A 24,038-nucleotide genomic window follows, 5' to 3' on the forward strand; every position below is an offset into this window, starting at 1 on the left:
GTGCAAACCTAGTGGTTATTTATACTTGAGATACAATTTTCAGTATATTTAGCAAATGCATCATGAGTCTCATGGTGGGTTGAATTCAATGGTGCAGGAACATATCAGCTAGATTAATGCTCTTGTACTGTCTCATTCATTATAGACTTATTAAAAAATAGGACAGTCAAAAATACTTTGCAGTAAGGAGCACATCTTCATTACATGGTCAGTACATGATACCTTCTGACATATAAAACAGTTAAGTCACAATATTGACATGCAAATCGACTCCTCACTGGGATAAGAAATTTCTGGTTAATACATATGCAATATTTGGCACTTATGTATTTTGAAAGTGAGGCATGCAAGTTCCTGATTTTTGCTGGTCGCTGAAATATGAACATACAACTTTCTTAACATGATTACTTTAGCAGATCAGAAAATAGGTACAGGTGTAGTCATTCAGACTGTCAAGACTGCTCCAGCATTCAACTAGATCATACCTGTTCATCAACATCAACACCATTTACCTGAACTATCTTCCTTTCCCTTCATATTATTTGTTTCCAGAAAACTAACAAATTTTACCTTAAACATGCTCAATGATAGAGCTTCTACAGCTGTCTGTGGAAGGCAATTGCAAAGATTCACCATAAGATATAGAAGCACAGAAAAAGCCATCAGCCCATCAAATCTGTTCCCACTATTCAATCATGGCTGACAAGTTTCTCAACCTCATTCTCCCACCTTCTCCCTGTAGCCCTTGATATTCAAGAACTTATCTATCTCAGTGTTAAATATACTCAATGGTCTGTGGCAGTGAATATCATAGCTTCACCACTCTCTGGCTGAAGAAGTTTCTCCTTATCTCCATTCTAAAACATCTTCCTTTTACACTCAGGCTATGTACCCTGGTCCTATTCTCCTACCAATCTTCCCAATATCTACTCTGTCCAGTTCATTCAAAATAATTTTGTATGTTTTACCCCTCATTGTTCAAAATGCTAGGTAATACAGACCTAGTCTTCTCAATCCCTCCTCATAAATCATTCAAGCCATTTCTGGGATGAACTTCATGAAAATCCATTGCAGTTCATCTATGGCAAGTATACTGTTCCTTACCTAAGGAGATCAAGAGTGTAGATAACAGTCCAGATGAGATCTCACCAAGGCTCTATACAACTCACAACTGTACCAAGTCAACTTTACTTTTGTATTCAAATTTCCTTCTAATGAAGGCATTTGCTTCCTTATTATTCAGTACAACTCCATGTTAAATTTTAGTAACTCATAAACAAGTACACCAGGGTCCTTTGGGTTCCTGCACTTCTTCAACTTCAACTATTTAAGAAATATTCTGCCTCTAACTTTTTTTCTATCTAAGTGAAAAATTTCACACGTATTCATATATATTGCAAGTCCTATTGAAGCCTCTCTGCACCCTCCTCACAACTTACATTCATTTTTATGTCATTAGCAAATTTAGAAATAATACAATTAATCTACATATGAAAATAATTTATTTACATTGTGAACAGCTGTTGACATAGAACTGGCCCCTGTAGTACTCTATTCTTAAATGTCAGCCTTTCTGAGAATGAGCCATTTATTTCTACTCTCTGCTTGCTGTCTCTTAACCGATACTTGATCAATGAGTATATTTTCCCATTCCTATAAGTTATAATTTTAGTTATTAATCTCCTGTATGAGACATTATCAAAAGTCTTCTGAAAATCCAAATACACCACGTTTATCAATGCAAACTCCCCAAAGTCCTTAAAATACTCCAATAAGTCTGTCAATCATGATTAATCGTACATAAATCAATTTTGACTCAACCCCATTTTTTTCTAATTATCCAGTTATGGCATCATTTATAATTCACTCCAACATTTTACCTGCTACTGATGTTAAACTAACAGGTTTGTGGTCATCCATTCTGTCTCTTCTCCCCCTCTTAAATAATGGTGTTATATTTGCAATTTTCCAGTCCGCAGGAATCTTTTCAGAATCTATAAAATTTTGAAAGATAATCACCAATGCATTCACTATCAGTCCAGCTATACCTTCAACAATCTGGACAACTGGACTTATCAACCTTCAACCCTATTAGCTTTCCAAGTATTAGATCTTATCTAATAGCAATCTCTCTTAGTTCCTCTGTCTCACAAGTTTTTGATTTCTGGGAGATTTTCTAAATCTTCTTCTATGATGACAGATGTTTAATTTTTCTGACATTTCCCTGTTCTCCATGATAAATTTCTGTCTCAACATTTGTCTGAACTAATCCTTGCCTTTTTGACATACCCAAAGGAGATTGCTTAGTCGTCATTTATGTTTCTTGCTAGTTTGCATTCATATTCTTGTTTCCCTTTCTTAATCAGTATCGTAGTTCTTCTTTTCTGGGTTCTAAATTGGTCCCAATCCTCAGGCATTCCCACTTTTTCTGGCATCCTTAGAGGCCACTTCCTTTGACCTTATACAATTGTCAACTTATTTGGTTAGAATAGAATAGAATAGAATAGAAGAGCCTTTATTGCCACATGCACTGAGTGAGTGCAATGAAAAGTTTGTAATATTGCCTATTGGCACCATCTTAGATACAAGGTACCTTTGTACAGGTACTTTAAGTGTCGTCAAAGAATTGAAATAGTAAAAAAAAACCCATGGGAATACAGAGTTTAAAAAATCCAGAATGATAATAAAAAGTGACTATGAAGTACTCAAGTTCTAGTCCTTTTCCAAAGTGAGTCTGTGTCTGCCAGGCTTCAGAACATGTGGTCATGCTGCCTTCATGCGCTGGCCTCTGTACTGGACTTGCTCTATTGCCTCTCCACAATTCGGTCCATGTGAACTGCTGCCACTATCCATTTCTCTTTGTGTTATGCATTAGAGGACCCTTTGGCCTATGTAGACAATATAGTATTTCTTTAAATATTAGCTATTGTCTGTTTATCCTCAAATCTTTTAGTGTATTTTCCCATGACCAACATACCACTTATACCTTCATAATACCTTGTCTTAAGATTTAGGACAAAAGTTTCAGAATGAGCTAATTGCATTCAAACTTAATACAAAGTTCTATATTAAGGCTACAATCTCCCAGAGGCTCCTTTGTAGTAAGGTTATTGATTCGCTATTTCTGATTACATATAACTATATCCAAAATTACTTGTTTGCTCCTGGATGTACTTTTCCAGAAACCAATTTGGAATTGATCATCTAAAACAGTGCTGATTTGGATCACCCCGTCAATGTAGAAATTGAATTCACCCATTATCACTGTATCACCCACATAATATGCATCTCTAACTTCCTGGCTTACACTTTGCCCAAGAATTCACTACAGTTTTATGGCATATAAACAACACCCATCAATGTTTGCAGCCTCTTGCTGTTCCTTAACTCCACACAAACTGATTCTACATCTTGATCCTTTGATCTAAGATCCTCTCTTACTAAATTATTAATCTCATCCCTTAAGATTCTTTTCACACCTCCTTTTCCTTTTTGTCTATCCTTCCAAAATGCTATTATCTTTGAATATTCAGTTCCCAGTCTTGGTCACCCTGTAGCCATTCTCTGTAATGTTAATTAAATCTTACCCATTTACATCAATTTGTGCATTCAAATCACAAATCTTTTGTAAATAGGAAGGCAATGGCATAGTAGTAATGTCACTGGACTGGGAATCAATTCATAACCCCAGGCTGGGGATATGGGTTTCAATCATACCATGGCAAATGATGAAATTAGAATTTAGTTAGAGTCTAGCATTAAAAGCTGGTTACCATGTAAATACTATCAATTGTTCTAAAAATTCACATTGCTCTTTATGGAAGGAAATCTGCCATCATTACCTGGTTTTTCTACATGTGATTCTAGATCACAGCAATGAGTTGACTTTTAACTAGCTTCTGAAATGGCCTCCCCTCGCAAGTCACTCAGTTCAAGGCAAGTTCAGGATAGGCAATAAGTGTTGGCTTAGCCAGCAATGTCCACATCCCATTAGGTGTTGTTTGCATTCCATTAGAGTGCCTTTAATTTGCTTTATTAACATTGTTCTCTGTTCCCATCCTATTTGATGTTTGTTGATGCTTTATCCACCTTCTATTTTTGCTTTCGACTTTGTTTTGCCAGTTTTGGACCCTTGACTATCAGGCACTAATGAATATCCCTCTGAAAATGCTGAAAGAAAGTGAGCACTGCAGATGTTGGAGATCAGAGTTGAAGAGTGTGGTGCTGGAAACTTGATCAGGCAGCATCCAAGGAGCAGGAGAATCGACATTTCATAGAGTCATAGAGATGTACAACACAGAAACAGACCCTTCGATCCAACCAATCCATGCCAACCATATTTCTCAACCATATTCCCAATCTAGTCCCACCTGCCAGCACCCAGCCCATATCCCTTCAAACCCTTCCTATTCATATACCCATCCAGATGCTTTTTAAATGTTGCAATTGTACTAGCTTCAACCACTTCCTCTGGCAGCTCATTCCATACATGTACCACCCTTTGCGTGAGAAAGCTGCCCCTTAGGTCTCTTTTATATCTTTCCCCTCTCACCCTATAGGACCTTACCATTAAGTGTATAAGTCCTGCTAAGATTTGCTTTCCCAAAACGCAGCACCTCGCATTTATCTGAATTAAACTCCATCTCCCACTTCTCAGCCCACTGGCCCATCTGATCAAGATCCTGTTGTAATCTGAGCTAACCTTCTTTGCTATCCACTACACCTCCAATTTTGGTGTCATCTGCAAACTTACTAACTATACCTCTTATGCTCACATCCAAATCATTTATATAAATGATGACAAGTAGAGGATCCAGAACCGATCCTTGTGGCACTCCACTGGTCACAGGCCTCCAGTCTCTTGTGGCACTCCACTGGTCACAGGCCTCCAGTCTGAAAAACAACCCTCTGCCACCACCCTCTTCTTCTACTTGGAGCCTGTTCTGTATCCAAATGGCTAGTTCTCCATGTATTCCATGAGATCTAACCTCGTTAACCAGTTTCCCATGGGGAACCTTGTCGAATGCATTACTGAAGTCCATATAGATCACATCTACTGCTCTGCCCTCATCAATCCTCTTTGTTACTTCTTCAAAAAACTGAATCAACTTTGTGAGAAATGAGTTCCCACGCACAAAGCCATGTTGACTATCCCAGCATAAGCACTTCATCAGGAATATGACCACTCTTTGACCTCGTTAAGATGCTGCCCGTTCACCTTGTATAATTCTCACCTTCCCCAGAACTGATCCCAATGCCTCAGAAATGGGATGCCCTCCTTTCTACACCAGTTGCCTATTTCAATAAACTAATCATTTCTCAGCAATCAATTTTTTTGTCAGCGCATATCTTAAGTCAATAAAATACTGGAAATATTCAGCAGGTCAGGACATATCTATGAAGAGAAACAGAGCTTACTGTCAGAATCAAGTGCCTTTATCATAGCATTGTTAATGGCGCAGGTCACTGAATCAGCCATGATATTAGCAGGTGAGAGTCCCACGGTATTTCCAGATCAAGTCTATGGTAGGCCATCCTGAGAATGATCTTCCCGTCATTAAAGGGCATCACCCACAGCCACAAGTATTAACCCAACAAAGGATGGGCGGCAGGAGGGTGGGGTCATCATGTGGGGAGCATGAGAAGCCAACATACGCAGGATAACGTGTGGGCACCAGGGTGGTTGACCCTTGTTCAGAGATACTCAGTTCTTGATCGAGGGACCTAGCATTGAGGAGCGGAGTGATTCATTCAACTGAGAACCACCCCGCTGTCCTTGTTGTCAATCAAACATAGGCAAAAACATCCAGGATGAGATTATGAGCAGTAGGGATAATCAAATTTCCAACATCAAGTGCTAACTTTTCAGTAACAGTGATCATAATTATCTAATTAGAGAGAAGTGCTAAAATCCAAACTAAAACGTCAAATTCTTCCTTTGTTTTTGCAAGTTGATTTCTCCATTTTGGTACTAGCCCCTAGATATGAGTGAGGAAGAACTTTGCAAGATTGACAGAACTATTTTTGTCAGTGTTGTTTCTGGACACCAGTCCAACCAGGTTCATTCCTTCATTGTGAGTTTCTAGTAGTTAGACACAATTGAGTGGCTTACTAGATCATCTCAATGGACATTTAAGAGTCAACCACATTGCAGTGGCACATGTAGGCCAGACCAAATACTGATGGCAGTTTTCCTTCTGTAAAGAACATTAGTGAATCAGATGGATTGTAATGACAATCAACAATAATTTCATGGTCATCATTAAGTCATGATGGGCGATTTTTATTTCCAAAATTTGTTAAAATTCTAGTTCCACCATCTACCATGGTCGGATTTAAACCAGGGTTCCTACAACAGAATGTGACAGGTCTGTAAATGTTAATTTATCGCTGCATTAAGCCCAGTCAGATGTACACAGCCCTTGGGTTGAGAAGATGCAGTCAAGTATAAGGTCTTGCTGCAGTCCAATGTGTCACCTCTTGTCTCCTGACCAGTTAGGTATAATTACAAAGACAACACAACTTGTACCTTTCGCTATCATGAAATATACTACACCTTGTACAAAACAAACTTCTCTTTGTTAAGACTCAGTAGTGATTTATCCTTACTGCTAGTTAGATAGACCCTTAGACTTAGCATAGAAAAGAAGATTATGTTCTTGAGATTATGTTCTATTCAAGTGGCAACAGTAGGTGATTCCCCGTGTGGGGCAATCTAGAATGAGAGTTCATAGCTTTAGGCGAAGGCTGCCAGATTTAAAACAGAGGTGAGGAGAAGTTACTTCTCTCAAAGGGTTGTGAATCTGTGGAATTCACTATCCAGAGTGTAGTGGTTGTTGAGACACTGAATAAATGTAAGAGGAGATAGATTTTTAATTGGAGTTGAAGCCGAAATGAAATCAATTTAAATGGAGCCCCGAGTTCTTATGCTATAGCAGTCATTAACATGACTGTCTGTCTGGTACTGCAGCTGAGCAGCCTAAGGCTTTGGATTAGAATTGCAGTTTGTGCCGGTCATGTGGCCTACTGAATATGGCAGTTGATTTTAATAGGTATCATGATGTTAGTAAAAAGATGCATGTTCAAGTTCTGCTCCAATTGTTTTGCCAGTCGTCGTGACCAAGTAATTACGTTGTGAGAAACAGGTGACCAGAAACGTTAACTGTGATTTCTCTGCACAGATGCTGCCAGAACTGCTGAGCTTTTCCAACAACTTCTGTATTTGTTTCTGATTAAAATGGCAGATTAGAAATCTATTGGGATCTCCTTGGTAGGTTTGAATACTTTCAGCTGCGTTTGTTTGTATTCCTGACTTTACAACTCTGGTGGCATAGAGCTAGTGTCCCTACCTTTGGGCAAGAAGATCTGGGTTCAAGCCTCACCTACTCTGGAAGTATGTCATAAACATGTTTGAACAGGTTGATTAAAATATATATATAGGATGAAGGCTTTCTGCTGTAAGTGTCTATTTATCTTTTTAGTTTTTTTACAATGCCCCACCAGGTCTGCCTGACATGTTAGACATTTACTTGAAAAGAGGAGAAAGGAGGATTAAGGTTCTTGTGGCACAGTAGCAGTGTCCTCTGGGCTAGAAGATCTGGTTGAAGTCTCACCTGTCCCACAGGTGTATCAGAACGTGTTTGAACAGGTTGATTAAAATAAAACATAGAAAGGAGGATTGGCAGCAGCGCTCTAAACCAACCACAAACTATCAATGCTTGGTACCACAGCATATGACACAAATATTCACAACGTGTCTGAGAATACTTAAGACCTGGATCTCACACACCCACAAACATAATACTATTAGTCTTTACATTCTTAGGACCTAGGCCAGAAATTGAGCAAGATTGTAGAATGCAGGCTGCGGCAATTAATGCTCCATTGGTGGTTTCAGATTTCAATCATAATATAATCCAACTTCAAATCTCCAACCAAACCAGCCAATTCTCAATACTGTTCATTCTTTGACAAGTCATCTTTCAAGGTCACTAAACGTTTAAGTAGGGCAAATGAGTTATTATGTATGGTACTTTGTAGAAAGTCTTGTAAAATGGTGCAACAGTCAGGGAACTAAGTAATGAGAATGTAATGCTCTATATTATGAATTATCAGTCTGGAATTATTTTTAGTTAGCTGTGCCAGTGGACTGTACTTTGGGTGTGCCTCTGTACATGTGATTACATCTTGTCTCAAGTCTCAGAGATGGGATATCCAAATAAGCAGGGTGACCCGGGTCATTCCTGTCATTCCAACAAGAAAATCAAAGGGGATTCCTAAAAGCTGGAATTCAGTCTGACAGTTTGATAGAATCAATTTAGTATTATGAGGCAGAATGTTTTCTAAGCTGACCAAAACATGACAATTTCACACTAAGGAATGCGTGAAATAGGATGTAGGATTGAAGGTAAGGTTGAAGATTGTTTTAGTTACTTTCAGAGATAGAGAAGCACAAATTTGTGTTTTCTTATTCAGGTGCTTTAATGGGTTGGGTAAGTTTGGATTACATCAAAGTTTAACATCCAGACACCCAAGTTAATATTTTGGGCATGTGAGTCCAAATCGTGAAATTTGACCAGAAGGCAACATCTTAGAGCATGGGGACATCTATTTAAGGTATGGATGAGAAGGAATTTCTTCTCTCAGAGGGAGTCACTCTGGAATTCTTTATCACAGAGGGCTGTTGAGGTTGGGTATATTCAAGGTTATAGCTTTAGCTCAGTTGGTTGATGAATAGTTTGTTATACAGAGTGATGCCAACAGCGTGGGTTTAATTCCTGTATCAGCTGAGGTCACCATGAAAGTCATGCCTTCTCAACCTCTCCCCTTGCTTGAGATTTAGCGACCCTCAGGTGAAGCTCATAACGAATCATCTCTCTCTCTCTTTCTCTTAGGAACCAACAGCTCCACAGTATCTTACAATGATGGCAACTTTACCTTTGACTTTCAGGGGGATGTTTAATTGGTAAGGGAATCAAGGCTTGTGGGAAAACGCAGGTAAGTCGAGTTGAGGATTACCAGATCAGCTATGAGCTCAGTAAATGATGGAACATACCCAATGGGCTGAATGGCATACTTCTGCCCTATGTCTTATGCTCTAAGTAAATTATAGATGATTAGGAGGAACAAGCTTACTGGTCTGGCTGGCCTTTCCAACTGTATGATATATCAACATTTAGAAATCTTATACTATATCAGAGAGACATTGTACCGAGAAATTTACATTATGTTTTTGTTGGATATGTTAGCCGAGTATCATCATAAAACTTGGGAAATAGAGACCAAATGGAAAAAAAAGATCTGAACAAACAGTGAATTGTGATTACACTGGATAAAAACAGTACTCCTATAACTGTCTGCTTTAAGCATCTGCATTTTAGCAACGCTCATGGATTTCAGTAAATTTTATATAATCAGAAGCAACTTCTGTGCTGTTTTGGCTTGACCAATGATCAAATTCATAAACCACCAGGTTACAAAAAAGAATGTAAAGTACTTTTTTTCAAATTTCCTACACTGTAAATGCATTTGAACAAGTCTAGGTTCAAGCTGGTGTGAACAGCAGTGACTCGACCACAAAAGAATTCAGTTTTTTTACAATGACATATCGAATTATTTCACTTCCATCAGAAAAACTCTGCTTTGCACTATTAAAGCAGGGTTTGCAGTGCAGTTAGGGATATGACACTGCTCAGAATATTGTGGTCATTACTGTGATAAATTAATATCAAAACTGGTCATTTTACTCAGCAGTTATTAATTAAGAAATATTGTAATTTTGTAAAATAAAGGAAGCCAAAAGACCTGATCCCTCACAGACATTGCCCAATACATGAACAGTTTCCTTCCTCTTTCAAAGTGCATTGTCTTCAACCTTGCTAGTTGCTATTTTTGATACCTCATTCTCCTCTTTAGGCCTATTGACATTCATTGTGTTTATTTATAGGGCAACGGAAATAATGACTTTCTGGGTTAAAAATGCATGGAAGCATTTTTTTTAGAAATTCAGATTTTCATTCAGTCTGAGAGTTGGCCCAATACTAAATAAGGTTTAGGCATGTAAAACTGATCCCAAACCATTAATCAACTGCAGCATGCATTACACTCTGCCAGATGAGGGATGTTAATTTTCCTTTGTCATTTTTATGATCTGCATGTAAAAAAGAAAACTGTCCTTGGTTCTATTCATATTCATCTTTTCAAAAAATGTTCTCATTCAGAAAATGCTTGACATAAATGAAGCAGATCATTAAAAGAAAAAGAAAATCCCTTTACAGGGAGTTGTGCAGAAAATAATTGTGAGGATGGGCAAGCAATCTGTTCTCTGACATCTGCCAAAGTCACTCTTTTCCTCACCTCTAGGCTGTGCATGACAGACATGCAATTTGACTAGTCATCCTTTTTGCCTTTCTGTGGAGCACTGTTTCACATCAGCTTTGAAACCTATTCTGAACCACAAACCTGAAATTAGATGCTGTGCAATGAAGATTATGCAGTTGCTTGCCTGGCAGAAATTGGGTAGCAGCATTCCAAAAGTTACAGGGATGAATTTAACACTCTCATTCCTTTGCCACTTTGTCAGTTCTTGCTGCCTGAAGCAAGCAGAGAGGTAATTTAGATGATTAAGTATGTTACTATGAAGGGGAAATGAACTGGTAACCCAATGAAGGGCTACCCCAGTCTCCACAAAAATAACCTGCACTCCTGTTACACTGGACATCCTTATTCACAGTTTCCAAAACTGCACTGACAGGGTCAGGTGCCTCAAAATTATTTAATTGGCTGTTAAATACCTTGGGATATTCTAAGACCACAAAAGATAGAATATTCATGCAAGGTATAACTTTAAAACTCTAGTCTTACTTGGTCTAGCCTATTGTAACTCCAGACCCACAACAAAGTGATTGACTCTTAACTGCCCTCTGGTCAATTAGGGAACAGCCAAGCCAAAAGTCAATTCTTCCATGTTCTGCCTCTTCCATTAAATTGTACCTGATGACATTACTGTAAAATCATTTTGTGAATGCGAGCTGTTGTTACAAATCCATCTATTTAATCCAACCCTTCCTTAAGCTAGGTCAAGTTCTGATAAGACCTCTATAGATCCTTTTGGGACATTCTATTTTAAAGCTATGAAAATAAATACAAGTTGGTGTTCATGTGCTTTTCATGTAAAAATGACGATGGAAAGAACAATGAGAAAGTGTGGTATGTGGTGAATATAAACTTTGCTGCTGTCATTGACTACAAACTACATCTAATTCAAATTGAGGATTTTTAAAAAAATATTTTAAGTGTGTAGAACTCCTGCTGTGCTATTTAATATCTGAAAGTATCAAACAACTGAAAAGATGCACACATTTTACATTTATTAACTAAGCAATCATATTGTAATTATGATCATTATTCACCTAATATAAAGTAAGAAATATTAATTTCTGATAATTATGATTTTTACCTTGCCTTGGGCTATGTTGAATTGATTTATCCTCTTTTCCTATAGTTCTCATCATCCCCATCCACCTGACCTAGCACCCTGTAGCCAGTAGCCATGAGAGTCACACAGTCATGACTGTCCTCTATAGAATAAAAAGGAGCTGTCAATGATGACACTGTACAAATGCACAGTGTGCTTAAAATGGCAGTAATCATTAATGATCTTGCAGCAATCTCCACAGGCCATGTTAACTGTTTTTCATTCTGTAAAGATTAATGTCTTCATTAAAGAAGTGGAAACAAGGATATGATATGTGTGTTTCTAAGTAACATTGCGAGGTAGCTTCTATCTTTATGACTTTCTCTCCTCCCTTCCTGGAAAGCATCACAAATTAGACTTGAAGCTGTACTGCTCAGCATGGCTCAGTTCAGGAATAAACAATTGTAGGCCTCATTATCCCTCCATGATTATAAACGTTGGCACACCATTACTTAGCATCATAGCACACTACTAAGTCTGCTAAAACTGACAGCTCCAGTCAGGATGAATTTATAATTATAAGTATTTTTATTAAATAAATTGCTACTGTACCTCACGTCCTCTCTCTCGAGTTGAGCATGATTCACTGTCCCCTTCTGAAAAGGATCCAGATTCATCGCTGGAGTTGGTGCCATATGACTGTTCACATTTTAATGGTGGTTTACACTGATTGAACATTGCATCTCCAATCATGCTTAACTCTTGCTGTTCTGCAGATAGGAAACGTGTTCCTTGTGAACAGGGTGAAGTGGACAATTCAAACTGGGGTAAACTGCAAGGAGAACCACCACTTCCATCTTCAGGAAATGAGTAAGAGGAACAGGAACTTGAGGTTCTGGTCCTAGTCTCAGATGGAGGAGATCGAGGGCACACTTTAATTGGCACTGGGCAGCTGGTTTTACAAGTAGGTTGAATTCTACATGAATTCAATGGCAATAAAGGCTCCATTGCAAGTCTAGTGGAAACACAAGTCTGTGAACATGGAAGTGACTGACTAGTACCACTCCACAAACCTTTTGGCACATGCTCAGTAAGTTCGTCCTCTAGTGAACTCCCACCAGTATATGAATGTGCAGCAGGAGTGTTCATCCTGTCCAAGGTACCAGAAGAAAATATAACACTCTTTCTGTCCGATTCCAGTTCCTGTTTGCAAATCACTTCACAAGATGGTCCTGTCAGTTGGGATCCAACAGTAAAGCTATTGTTGTCTTTCTGAGGTGTGCAGGATAGTCCATACATTTCGCTATAAGGCCTGTATTCTGTTTTGAGGTCACCCTGAGTCATTCCCTCTTCAAGGGAACAAGATGTTCTGGCGTCTAAAGGTTGTTGCAATTGATTTTGTGTCTCAGTAGATTCAGCTTTTTTAATGAACCTTGAACAAGGAGGTGTTCTACTTTTGGGTCTATCAACACACATTGGACTCATCTGCTTAATGTCCATTTCCTTATCTGCAACTGCATGTTCTACTGCAACAGGTTCACTTTCAGACAAGCACTGAGCAGCATTTTCTGCTGCAATTTCTGGTGCATGTGGTTCAATTTTTACCTGTGCCTTGCTATATCCTTGAGATTGAGTACAGACTGGCCGGTCTTCTTTAAATGTGCTTGGAAAACCTGAGGTACTGGTATGTGGTGTGCTACTGATATGCTTGGTGCAAGCAAGCTGGTATTTCCTGTATTTTGGGCAGCGTCCCATATCATCATTTGATGTAACAGGGATTGATATTACAGCTGGCTCTTTCTCAGATAGCCTGGAAGATGCTTCAAACCCAAATGTCTCATTACTTATTCTGTCCCTGGAACAGGTAATCTTACGAGTGTCAGATTGCATGTGTTCTCCCTCACCGTCTGAATTCCCATCTTGTACGTTGGACTTTTGGAACGTTGCCATTTTGGTGTAAAGGAAAAAACCATCTTTTTCATTGAAGAGCTGGGCCTCAAGGAAGCGGAAGCAGGAGTCCTCCAGATTGTGCATATGTAGGACTTTAGCACAGTGCATGACCTCTTGGATGTTGTCTCTGCTGAGTAATAGCTTAGCAGTGTAGGCAAACTGCAACAATGGGCTAAATCCTCTGGCGGTGACCTGCAAAAATAGGGAAATTGCCAGCATTACCATCAGCATTGCTATTATCCAAAACACTTCAAGTGTAGTTAGGTTTTCTGACAGTTCTAATGGCCATTAACAAAAACTGAAAAATGCCAGTTAATCTTTTATTGGGTCAGCACTGAACATTCCATATGAATATTTACTTTGGAAAGCAGGAGCTCTGCATGTCAATGTACTGCAAATGAAAAGGCTTTGGTTTTTTATAATGTTTCATTTCAGCATAACAATTCACAAAATTCATAAACTTAATAACTACTTAAATACTTTCAGAAAATATTACTGAGAAACTGCTTTAGGGCCACAGTACTCAAGTTTGCAGTGTGCTTAATCTAGTAAACCTTAAACATAAATCTTGACACAGACCGGAAGGCTGGTAGCTCCAATCTCAAGTAGGTATTCAATATTTGCTTGATCTCCCTCGGAAGGTTGCTGTGGTACTTTGGTACGTGTATAGAATGAGCTGCCAGAGGAAGTGGTGGAGGCTAGTACAATTGCAAAATTTAAAAGGCATCTGGATGGGTATATGAATAGGAAGGTTTGGAGGGACATGGCCCAGGTGCTGGCAGGTGGGATTAGATTGGGTTGGGATATCTGGTCGGCATGGACGAGTTGGACTGAAGGGTCTGTTTCCGTGCTGTAAATCTCTATGATTCTATGACTCTATAACATAGGGAATTAATGACTATTCTTCAAAATCATCTATCCCAAAATGGATTTTCAGCCTCTTCGTCTTGAGCAGACAAGTGGGTTATGCAATTTATTTTTCTGATTTGATAAAATGTGTTGTATTCAATTACAATGCCAGGAAATTATGTCTAGTCTAAGAAGCATTTCCAATATGTGTTTCCTTTCCAAAATCCTTGAATATGTCATCCTCACCTCCAAGTCCATTTTGCCACAACTTCCAACTTCACTGTCACTAATTAATTCTTCCTATGGTCCCACATCACTGAAATGGGCTGAATCAGTCTCACAAATAGCATTTCCTTTGACTCTATTGCACTATCCCTATAACTCATCCCAACTGCTCTGCAGATCTTGAAAGATTAATTACATCATCATCTTCCAATATTTTTTGTAGATCATCCAATTCAGTGAATCTGACTTTGTTTTGTTTCAGTCTTACTGACTGACTTACCAATGATTTCTCATCCCACCCTTGGATTGTTATTGAAGGATGCCCCAAAGACCAATCATTTGCTTCTCTTCTGCCTCAGCCACATTACAAAAACTGAAAAATTCACAACATCAGCGATAGACATGGCGTCAACTCTCCATGTGCACTTTTGATATACCTTTGCTTGGCAAATGTTTACCAATTTTCATAAGTTGATCACTGTAACACAAAATATTATTTCCTGTGTTTGACACTTTGGTGGTGGTAAGCCGCCTTCTTGAACTGCTGTAGATAGATCCACAATGCTGTTAGGGAGAGAATTCCATTGGTACTTTTGGAATTCTTGGAATATAGACAGATAGGGTTCTGTATCTAATACTTCTGAGGAAGATAAAGTTGGAATAAATTGATGCAAGAAGCTTTCTGGATTGAACTAGTTTGAATAGACTGAAAAAGATCATAATAAATGAGAAGAACCAACTGAGGAACAGCAGCAGTCATTTCCATAAATTAACATAAAGTATACTTATTGACCACAGACAAGTGCAGTTGTCTACCCAAATCTGCTGGTATTTTATCAGTGACAGGGTAAATGTCGGACAACAACCCATCCTTAGGCCAGTTGAGCCCTGAATTGAGAAATGATGATTGTCCTTGACATTAAGGTGACGTCTGACTGAATGTGACATCAAGAAGCATGAGCCAAATTGGTATCAATGAAAACGAGAGGGGAAACTCTCCACTGGTTGGAAGACCGTGGTTTTTGGAGGCCAATCAATACTGAAGAAATTCCTTAGGGTAGTGTCCTAGGCTCAATCATCTTTAGCTGCTTCATCATGACCTTCCCTCAATCATAAGATCAGAAGTGGAGATGTTTGTTGATTTGATTTCCAAATTAGTGTGGCAAAGGGAGCAAATAAGACGATAACCAGTATTATGAGAAACTCTAAATTCAATCGCTATTGTATTTCTTCTGTATTATAACGTTTATGGCAGTGCTAAAATTCCAACTTAGGCCTTAATAATTATTACTTAATTCACAATTATTAATTAAAACATATTAGAGATGGCAGGCAAATGGCAACTACATGGACATAAAAGGTAAGCTATCTGAAGTGAACTGAGATATTAGGCCAGGAGAAATATCAGTACAGAAACAGTAGCAGACATTTAAATGGATATTTCAGAATATTCAGAATAAGTAAACTCCTCCTGTAAAGAAAATTTCCAAAGGGTGATCTTACCATCCCTGGTCAAATAAACAGGTTATGGAAAACATCAAACTTGAGAAAAGCAAGTAATTGAGCAGAGATAAATGGTAGGTCAGAATGTGGAGAACAGCAGAGAATGACTGAAAGGTTAATCAGGACAAATAAATTAGAGCAGGAGAGGTAGCCAGCTAGAAAGTTCAAGACAGATAGCAAGAGTTTTTATTAGTATCTAAAAAGGAAAAGAATGATGTCTACTTTTGGTAGCCATGTGGCTAGAGAAAAGTGTATGTTTTTAACAGGTTCTGCCAGGTTGCTGCATTGTGTTTCAGTTCAATCCAGCTGGATTATCATTGCAGGGGAAGGTATGTCGCATAGGCAATACAAACAAATGAATAACAAATATGCTGGGAACTGATAGGAGAGGCCTGGACATTGCAGTATTAGAAATGCAGGAGAGGATTCAGCCCATCACATCCATGCAAACTCTCTGCAAAAGCAGCTCAGCATCCCATTTCTTTGTCCATTCTCTTTAGACTTGCAGTTTTTTTCTTCAACTCTGATCTAATAAGCCTGTGCAGGACAATGAAAAGTCACAGAAACACTGATGCACCCCATATTTAATATCCATGCAATGCAAAACTGACCAGAAGGCCCAGAAACAAAGTGCGCCACAGAAGTGACTCCCCTTGCCTCCACACTGAAGGCAGGCAGCAACATTCTGGATATTCCAGAGGCCCAGATCCAGAGGCTTACCTGTAGTATGACCAATGTTAGAGTGATGACATGAACTACAAGGTGTGTACCTTATGCAAGATGCACTGCCAACCTTTATTTAACATTTTACAAACCTGTGACCTCTACTTTCTAGAAGGGCAAGAACAATGGCCAGGGCAGGGAAGCACCACCACACGTAAGTTTCTCACCAAGCCAAACAGCATTTTGAAATGGAACTACTTTGCTGTTACATCACTGTCATTGGAACTCCCTTCCTAACAGCACAGTAGATGTACCTGCATCAGATGAACTGCAGGAGTAGAGAAGGGGTGCTCTGCAGCACCTGTCCCAGTGCAATTAGAAATGGGAAACCAACATTGGTATAGCCTGAGACGGCTACATCTCATTAAGTCTCATTCTCTATTCTTACAAATGGAGGGTTTCACTCCTTGTACTACCTGAACACATGAACCCACCTGAAGCCTGCAATTCACTGTCCCCCTTCCCCACTACTTGACTTACTGTAGTTCTAGTAGTGCTTATCACTCTAGTGCTCCTGGAATTGGACAGCTGATAGCCATTTGATTTAGAATCACAGAATCCCTACAGTGCAGAAAGAGGTCATTTGGCCCATCAGGTCTGCACTAACCCTCTGAATTGCATCACACACAGAGCCAAACCTAGTCTCACTCCATCTCTGTAACTCTGCATTTAGCATGGCCAATCCACCTAATCTGCACTCCTTTGGACTGTGGGAGGAAACCAGAGCACCCAGAGGAAACCCATGCAGAAACGAGGAGAAAGTGCAAACTCCACACAGTCACTCAAAGCTGGAATCAAACCAGGGTCCCTGACGTTGTGAGGCAACTGTGCTACTGTGAGCTTCTGTGTTGCTGACTTGCTGACAGCCCTTGGAAGTGGGACTATACTTCTGACAGAGTTGTATTTGGCTGTGGCTTCCCAGGCCAGCAGGGATCGGCTCCCACTACCTTCCCTCCAACTTCCCAATGGTGGGCAAGGTTAGTACCTCCACTAAAATTCCAAACACCTATCAGACAGATTTTGCTTTAAATTGGCTCGCAAGTTGTAGAGAAATGAGGAAAAGAATTTTAAAACAAAATATTTGATAAAAACATTTGAAATAGTACGAACAATACAAATCTTAATACCAACAAAAACTGTTTGCTGAGCTAGTAGGGAAAAGATCCATGGTAAAATATGTAAATATCAATGGCCCACTTGTAAAGGGAGGACACAGTTAAAGGTTCAGCTAAGAAAAGTCCACACAAACTGACTACAAACCAAAGCAAATAAAAATAACATAATGATTGAGAGGTGACCTCACAAAGGTTTATAAAATAATGAGAAGTATAAATAACATAAACGCCAGTGGCTTTCTCTAGGATGGAGGATTTCAAGACTAGGGGGCATATTTTTAAGGTGAGAGAATAAAAATTTTTACACAGAGTGGTTCACGTGTGGAATGATCTTCCAGAGGAAGTGGTAGATGCGAGTAGTTACTACGTTTAGAAAAGATATTTAGAGAAGTACATGGGCCAAGCACAGGCAGGTGGGGCTGGTTTCATTTGGCATTATGGTTGGCATGGACTAGTTGGACGGAATGGTCTATTTTGTGCTGCATGACTTTAAAATTAAAGTTTACCAGTAAAATCTGGGAAAATCAAAGGAAGAGGGTATGAATTTTGAGTGACTTTTGCTTTAAAGCCAAGGATTGAGCTGGCTTCATTTCACAGAGACCTACTGCCAGCAGGGTCCCAACTGTCCACCAAATTCAGGTGATAGACCCTTTCAAATTGGAAATTGGAGTTTTGACATAAAAGTTTAAATCATGATTGTACATATGAATTAATCAGAGTCTGTGCAAAGTAAACTTTGGTCACTATCTAAGGGAATGGAAGAGAAGAGACTCAGTAAAAGGGTTTGAATTATATGCAGAATAACAAAAATAATCTCAGCTTCTGAATTTGTATACTTCACAATCACTTACACCCTCACCCCACCCATCCTAATAAGTAACTTAGTTAACAATAGTTCCAGTTCAATTTCCTGTCTTCAGTGAAATTGGCTACTTTAGGATACGCCTCACTTGCTGAACTTAAACTAGTTCAGACCTTAAAATCAATGTCTAAAAACCACTTAATCAATGCTTTCAAAATGGAAAGCCAGCGGATGACAAAATCTAAATTCTGGGAAAAATCTTGACTCTGGAATAATGCAAAATGGGTGATAGCAAACTGGCAGATGCTTTACATTTCTCCCGATTTTCAATTCCACTTTGGAAATTAACACCATCATTCAAAGTTAAACTTTTCCCCATGGCTCTCGGCTGTGCCCGAAATTCTTAAAAACATTTGCAACATGACTTAACATAAACATGATCTGGGAGGATAGCTACAGAAACTTGGCAGACTATAACTGAGCTTGCAGATTAGAAAACCTATAATTTTGGCTGACCTATAACAAAGTCACATTTAAGCAATTAATACTAAGTTTACTGACTTCTTCAAATGGGCTTGGGAAAGGTTCTGGTTATAATGAGGGTAAAGATTATGCAAACAAGTGTAGGCATAGATGATCTAACAATTTATAGACATGCTTGTTACAGTCCTATTGGGACTATGGAACAGTTATCTGTGGAACACAGCTGGTAAAGTTTGAATAACATGAATTTTAATTGGTACAGGCTTGATAAACCATAATTTTTTATAATTATTACCTAGAATGTAAGGTAGAAACTTGTAGAAATGTTAGTTTTCAGTGTTTACAAGCTTTGCCTGAAGTGATTGCCATCCCTCAGAATACTAAATAAAGTTAGCAGGATCCAAAACTGACTTGACAATGAATATTCTTTCTCCGTCTCTTGGTCATTCTTCCAGAATAATTATCAATGGTCTAAAATTGAGAGACTACTATATTGAGCCATAGGGCTGTATTTTACCAGGAATCGGTAAAGTGTGAATACTGTTAAGTTTCATTGAAGGTTTCTCTGCATTTTTACGGCTATTCTCTAAAACTCACCTTATTAGCTATGTATGACATCTCTACGGTGCACCATTCACCCTATCGTCATACTCTTCAGGCAGAAGTTCATATCATTGTTGGAATCTCATGGGATTTCAGGCATCAGTGCCATTTTTAAAGACCAGCTGTGAACCTGGTCAAGCCTGGACATCCAGAAGTTTACCTTCACCATGCATGTAGTGGGAAGGGAGCCAAAACCAAATATTTCTCAGATTATTTGGGTTAGGTAACAAGGCTGACACCCTACAGGAAATACAACTGCACATTCGGAAATGTAATGCTAGCTAAAAACCAGGTGTCACAGGTTACCCAACCTTAGGCTTATCCCATCTTAGAACCCTATCCATTACCCTTCTCCAATGACAGTGTAGCCGACATCTTATTTATGCCTAGCATCATGCTGCACTGACCCCTGTGAAAGCTGGAGTGGTAGTGACTATTGATGACCACATCCCACCCCCTCTCAATTTCTCCAATGACTTTTCCAACTTGCCATAACAGTGGTCCCTGATACATTAAACAATCTGACATTCTGGAATCCAAACACATATCATCAGAACATTAGCCTGGGGTTCTGAATTACTAGCGCAATTACATTCTCACTCCACCACTGCCTCTTATGACGAGGTGTGCCTTTCTGACAAGCTCCCATTATTTCTTCCTCTGTGCTCTATCCTGCTGGGTAACTGTTAGGGCCTGTACACAACTTCTACAGTAATGTCTTGTCATTTTTCTCTATAGAACCAATACCATCCTTTATTAACCGAGTTAACTCTCCACCTTTTCCTAGCTTCTTGTCCTTCCTAAATGCTATGCCCCCATAATGCAAATGGAAATATGTTTATATCGCTGTGTTTATAACAGTTACAGAAAATGCTTAAGATCATGAACAAAAACAGAAATTGCTGGAAAAGCTCAGCAAGTCTGGCAGCATCTGTGGAGAGAAATCAGGGTTAACATTTCGGGTCCAGTGACCGTTCCTCAGAACTGCTCTGATTTCTCTCCACAGATGCTGCCAGATTTGCTGAGTTGTTCCAGCTATTTCTGATTTTGTTCCTAATTTCCAGCATCTGCTGTTCGTTTGTTTTTTTGCTTAAGATCATATGCTATTTTCAGTTTAGAAAATTTAGAACCAAATTGATTTTCTTCACATTCCATGGCAAAGAAACTGCGAGGAGTCAGTCAAGTAGAAAATGAAAGAGTTTGGACAGAGATATAATTTCTCTGGATTTGGATGTCTATAACAAATATTATTGGGAAATGGAGTGAAATTTTGTGTTTTTGTGTTTTACGATCATTGTAATTGTCTTCTATATTTCATAGAATCCCTATATTAGATGGCTTGGTTTGATTATTTTCCTCTTTTGTGTAATAAACTTCCATTCTGCTGTCAAAAAATATGTTCAGTGACTTACCATTATATTAAATACTAAACAAAATAAAACCCATATGATCCTGCAACCAGATTTCATTCTGACTTGGATAGTACCACTATCACCTGGGATCATAACAGATTCGATTTCATTTTCAAACCAAGTTAATTGCTACAATAAAAAAAAAGCTGGTAGAAAGATTAATGCTAGTGATTGAAACAGTGCTGGAAAAGTAAGCAATAAAGGAATGAATAAGTGTTTCAAACAAAGAACAGGCAAGGTGGTATTCAACAGATACAATGCAACTATGGAAAGATTATGCTGATGACTTAATGAAGCAGTTTACTTCTAAACTATTCCCTCAAGCCTGTTTCAGAAGACTGCTCAGTTCAGAGTAGGATTTGCTCAGTTACCACAGCTATACAATGTTTACCATGCTCACACTTGTGTAAAATAAGTACACATATATAAAAACAAGCATATGTATTCACATAAGTAAACAGTAAAGTTTGCTGTGACTCATGGATTTAGAACTTTTGCCAGTAATTATTCAGGGACTTCTGGATCACAAACATTAAAAATACACCACTGCTGAGAATTCTCTTGACAAAACTATGTTAAACCAGATGAAAAGGAAATGCCTTCTTTAAAAAGAGCAATTGTTCAGTAAAAAGCATAGCATTGGAGAAAAGAAATGCACAAAATCAAATGAGACTGAATTCACTATAACCACTGAAAACAGAAGCATAAATTGTGATTTGTGCTGCCTGCTGTTTTAAATAATTTCAATGCTCAGCCAGCACTAACTACACACTGTTGTTTGGTTAGATGTCTAGTTGGCGGGGATGATTCAATATGAGCAACTAGAATTCTTAAACGGGAGATGCATCATAGATGCAGCAAGTGCTGACAGTTGTGAAGGAACTGAATCTGACCTGTGACATATATATCAATGACCTAACATAGGAGAACATGCTATCTAAGGTTTTTGATAATGTACAGATATTGTGGAGGTGTATAGTAGGAAGATGAATGGTACCGAGAGTGGGCCAGGGACCCTTCCAGTTACATACACAAAACACAGAAGAAGAAGATAGCCATGAGGGTCAATGCCAAGAGCTAAGTTGAGTATGTGGATGTAATACTGCACAAAGTTCAGCGGCCTTATACATATGGTCACAATGAGTGAATATCATCCCATCATTTGTCTTTAACACTGCTCAATTTGCTTAAACCCCATATCTCAATGGCCTAAATCTTTACCAAATAGGACTTATACCTAACAATATTATACTGCATCTCACTCTCATACTAAGCATTGCTACAAACCACAAATATTTGACAGTTTCCACAATAGGAGATAATTCTACCATCACAGTCACATCAAACTGCACAACACACTTTTCTCTCCTTTGCAGTACAAGGCGACACACAATCCAAAGATTGCAGGACCTGACTGGGGAGGGGAAAATGCGCTTGATTAGCCTGACCCCCATGGAAGAGGTGGTACTGGTCATTCCGGGATGAAGTCTTGGCAGTGGTGAGACTGAAATAAATAAAGATATCAGCATCCTCAGAGTTAACCCTCCTTTCCCTATCTACCCTACCCCAACATCTCCAACTCTCTTCTTATTACCAGCTATAAACAGTGCAGGTACGAACATTATCTTCACTCCTCCCTGTACATTAACTCTATACACACTGCACATGAATGGATTGTATATCTGAATCATCCTTGTTGCCCTGAAGTCACTGTTTAATTTTCTGTGGTGACTCAAACTGGTAGAATAAGCTGCTGCAAAATGAAGATGTCATGATTGCTGCCAGGATTCTAGATGCTAACAAAGTGCCTCTCTGCTTATGGTTACACACCAGCTGGGCATTGAGGAAATGGAATTCTTTTGGTTGCAGTGTAGGTCAGAGCAGATACATGATAACCACAAAGCAATGTGCATGCAGTCAACAGAACCCTGTGTCATGTGGAAGACTGCAATCTTAGAAAAACTGTGTGCTCCAACTTCTCCCTAAAAAAACAGAATGACATGCAATCTTTAAATGTCGAGACTTATGTCAGTCATCTTACGTAGTGACTGAGGAGCTTGAAGGAGCCAGAAGAATGAAAGTTCTTCACTACAGTCACCTTACCAATGTATTGGCAATGCAGCCCTTGTCTTGTTTTGGGATTGCACAAGTGTCTACATTGGTGCCAGATTTCAGTGAGGACAAACTTATAGAAAGATAAATATCATACACCTTTTTCTTCAATGGGGTTCAGGTTGGAGAATTGTTCCCTGAATATCCTGTTGGGAGCCCTTGCACAATCTCTCTGTCCTGCTATGCATATCTTCTGTTTATTCACAAAGTTATGTTGTACACCAAGATGAATAGGAACTCCCCACATACGTTCGAGACACTACCCACGCCCTCCACCTCCTCCAAGACTTCCGTTTCCCCGGCCCCCAACGCCTCATCTTCACCATGGATATCCAATCCCTCTACACCTCCATCCGCCATGACCAGGGCCTCCAAGCCCTCCGTTTTTTCCTCTCCAGACGTTCCCAACAGTACCCCTCCACCGACACTCTCATTCGTTTGGCCAAACTGGTCCTCACCCTTAACAATTTCTCCTTTGAATCCTCCCACTTCCTCCAGACCAAAGGGGTAGCCATGGGCACACGTATGGGCCCCAGCGATGCCTGTCTCTTTGTTGGCTACGTAGAGCAGTTGATCCTCCGTAATTCCACCGGCACCACCCCCCACCTCTTCCTCCGCTACATTGATGACTGCATTGGCGCCACCTCGTGCTCCCGCGAGGAGGTTGAACAATTCATCAACTTCACCAACACATTCCACCCTGACCTTAAATTTACCTGGACCATCTCCGACACCTGGCTCCCCTTCCTGGACCTCTCCATCTCCATCAGTGACGACCGACTTGACACTGACATTTTCTACAAACCCACCGACTCCCACAGCTACCTGGATTACACCCCTTCCCA

The 24,038-nt window shown here is 39.3% G+C and overlaps 1 protein-coding gene across 2 annotated transcripts in view; it reads right to left on the minus strand.

The window, feature by feature from the left end:
• The window catches only part of bach2b (BTB and CNC homology 1, basic leucine zipper transcription factor 2b), a 273,549-nt gene that overhangs the window by 13,376 nt on the left and 236,135 nt on the right, over positions 1–24,038 (minus strand). For both annotated transcript variants that reach the window (XM_043685186.1, XM_043685188.1), the window contains exon 3: positions 12,029–13,558. In XM_043685186.1, the coding sequence (XP_043541121.1) occupies positions 12,029–13,558 (1,530 nt within the window). The remainder of the gene's footprint in view (positions 1–12,028; positions 13,559–24,038) is intronic.

The sequence above is a fragment of the Chiloscyllium plagiosum genome, chromosome 3 (assembly GCF_004010195.1).
Source record: "Chiloscyllium plagiosum isolate BGI_BamShark_2017 chromosome 3, ASM401019v2, whole genome shotgun sequence".
Taxonomy (NCBI): Eukaryota; Metazoa; Chordata; class Chondrichthyes; order Orectolobiformes; family Hemiscylliidae; genus Chiloscyllium; species Chiloscyllium plagiosum.